Source organism: Rhea americana, unplaced genomic scaffold, assembly GCF_003343005.1.
Source record: "Rhea americana isolate MKP2758 unplaced genomic scaffold, rheAme1 scaffold_799, whole genome shotgun sequence".
Lineage (NCBI taxonomy): Eukaryota > Metazoa > Chordata > Aves > Rheiformes > Rheidae > Rhea > Rhea americana.
Window position 1 is genome coordinate 11,974 of NW_028186977.1, and position 2,899 is coordinate 14,872.

The 2,899-nt window shown below is 60.7% G+C and overlaps 1 protein-coding gene across 1 annotated transcript in view; it reads right to left on the reverse strand.

Annotated features, from left to right (window-relative positions):
* LOC146585576 (retinal guanylyl cyclase 1-like) overlaps positions 1 to 2,899 on the reverse strand; it is a 20,379-nt gene that overhangs the window by 11,961 nt on the left and 5,519 nt on the right. Inside the window, exons 4-6 of the mRNA XM_085322675.1 lie at positions 2,436 to 2,520; positions 2,239 to 2,335; positions 170 to 274 (exon numbers count right to left, since the gene is read on the reverse strand). Coding sequence (XP_085178801.1) covers positions 170 to 274; positions 2,239 to 2,335; positions 2,436 to 2,520 — 287 coding nt within the window. The remainder of the gene's footprint in view (positions 1 to 169; positions 275 to 2,238; positions 2,336 to 2,435; positions 2,521 to 2,899) is intronic.

The window sequence follows — 2,899 nt, forward strand, 5'->3', positions numbered from 1 at the left end:
GCTGTCAATCACCCCGGGGCGGCGGCCGTCAATCAGCCGGGACGCGGTTCCCGGCCGGGGGTGGCCCTGCCCTGCGACCCCGGTGGCGAGGAAGGGGGGGACGTGGAGGGAGGTTGGGGGTAGGGGACGTTGCGGGACGCGGGGTGACGGTGGTGGGACAGGCGGTTACCTCGGCGATGGCCACGTTGGTGGCCTCGGGGCTGGCGGTGACGCTCCGGATGCTCTTGGCGTCGGCGCCGCTGCGGCTGGCCAGGCTGGCGCGGCTCTCGTCCACCTGCGGCACGGGGAGAGGACACGTCAGGACGTGGGACATCGCGGAACGTGGGGACGTCAGCCGCAAGAGGGACGTATCTGGCCAGGGGTCATGTCTGGCCATGGGGACGTCACCCACGGGGACATCACTCATGGAGGTACATCTGGCCATGGGTCGTGTCTGGCCATGGGGACGTCACCCACGGGGACGTCATTCATGAAGGTACATCTGGCCATGGGTCATGTCTGGCGATGGGGACGTCACCCACGGGGACGTCACTCATGGAGGTACATCTGGCCATGGGTCATGTCTGGCGATGGGGACGTCACCCACAGGGACGTCACTCGTGGAGCTACATCTGGCCATGAGTCGTGTCTGGTGATGGGGACGTCACCAAGGGGACGTCACTCATGGAGGTACATCTGGCCATGGGTCGTGTCTGGTGATGGGGCAGTCAACCATGGGGATGTCATTCATGGAGGTACCTCCAGCCATGGGACATATTTGGCCATGGGGTTGTCACCTATGGAGACATGTCTGGCCATGGGACCTGTCTGGCGATGGGGCAGTCACCCATGGAGATGTGGCAGCCATGGAGACACATCAGGACGTGGAAACGTGTCTAGCCATGGGGATGTGTCAGGGTGCAGGGACGTGTCTGGCCACGGGGACATCACCATGGAGATACATCTGGCCATGGGACAAGTCTGGCTCTGGGGATGTCACCCATGGAGATGTGGCAGCCCTGGGGACACATCTGGTTATGGGGATAAATCAGAACATGGAGACATGTCTGGTCCTGGGGACATGTCAGGGCACAGAGGCATGTCTGGCCATGGAGACATCACTCCATCCCTTGGGGACACATCAGGAGATGGGGACATGGTAAGACATGGGGACCTGTCAGGACATGGGGACACATCAGGGTGCAAGAACATATCTAGCCATGGAGATGTGGCAGCCATGGGGACATGTCAGGACATTGGGACATGACTGGCCATGGGGACATCGCACATGGAGATGGGGCAGCCATGGGGACACATCTGGCCATGGGAGATTACTGGCCATGGGGACATCACCTATAGACATGTGGTAGCCGTGGGGACATGTCAGGATGTGGGGATGTGTCTGGCCATGGGGATGTCATCCACGGGGATGTGGCAGCCATGGGAAAATATCAGGACATTGGGACAAATCAGAACATGGGGACATCACCCATGGGGACAGATCTGGGCATGGGACACGTCTAGCCATGGAAATGTGACAGCCATGGGAACGCGTCGTGACGTGGGACACGTCTGGCCATGCAGACATCACCCATGGGGATGTGGCAGCCATGGGACATATCTGGCCATGGGGATGCAGCAGCCACGTCCTCAGGACGTGGGGATATGTCTGGCCATGGGGATGTCACATATGCAAATGTGGCAGCCATGGGGACATCACCCATGGGGACATATGTGGCCGTGAGACATGTCTTGCTATGGGGGGGGCATGACAGCCATGGGCACACCTCAGGAGATGGGAATACATTAGCTRTGGAGACCCACCAGGCCATCAGTTCCCTCCCAGGGCAGAGCCTGGCCATGAGGCAGATGTCAGGCCACATGGACCTGCCACCCATGGGGACGTGGCACCCATGGAGATCCACCAGCTCATCAATCTCCTCCTGAGGCAGAGCCTGGCCACATGGGAGACACCAGACCACGTAGCCCTGTCACCCATGGAGACCCACCATCCATGGAGACCCACCAGCCCATGAATCTCCTCCCAAGGCAGCGCCTGGCCATGGGGGAGACATCAGGCCACAGGGACACATCACCCACTGGGACACGTCACCCATGGGGGACCCACCAGCTTGGCAATCTCCTCCCAAGGAAGAGCCTGGCCATGGAGAGAGCTGTTGGGCCACAGCTCTCCCTTCCAGACCCTCCTGGGGACCCCAAGGCAGCACGGCCATGACCCTCCACCCACCCATCGCTCACCCGTTTGCTGCTCTGGGTGTTGATGAACGTCAGGTCCTCCAGGGTGAGGATGATCTTGTTGGGCCCCTTCATCAGCTGGGCCTGCTGGATGCGGCGCCTGTGGCGGGTGGGGGGAGAGGGACACAGCAGTGGGTGGTCATGGGAGAGGCCAGGTTTGTCTCCAGCCACCCCGAGGACCCCGATGAGGTGGCACCCACCTGATGAAGCAGGCGAGGGCGGCCCCCGCCATGATGAGGGCGCAGACGAGGGTGAACGTGAGGAGGACGAAGCTGGCGTCCATGCCTGCGTGGGAGAGAGGAAAGAGGGTGAAGGGGGCAGCGTGGCCATCAGGGGCCACCCATGGCCACCGACACGTGCCACAGCCACCCATGGCCACCCACAGCTGGCCCTAGTGAGAACAGGATATGGGGCAGAGAGCTGGAGAGAGAAGGAAGAGGGAGAAGGAAGGATCTGATGGACTAACGGAAGGAGGGATGGGTGGATGGATGATAGAAGGAGGAATGGATAGATGGAAGAAGGGATGGGGGACAGACGGATGGAGGGAGGTATAGATGAAGAGATGGATGGATGGGTGGATGGATGGACAGATGGAAGGARGGATGGAGAAATGGATGGRKGGATGTATAGACGGAGAGTTGAACATATGGATGGAGAGATGGAT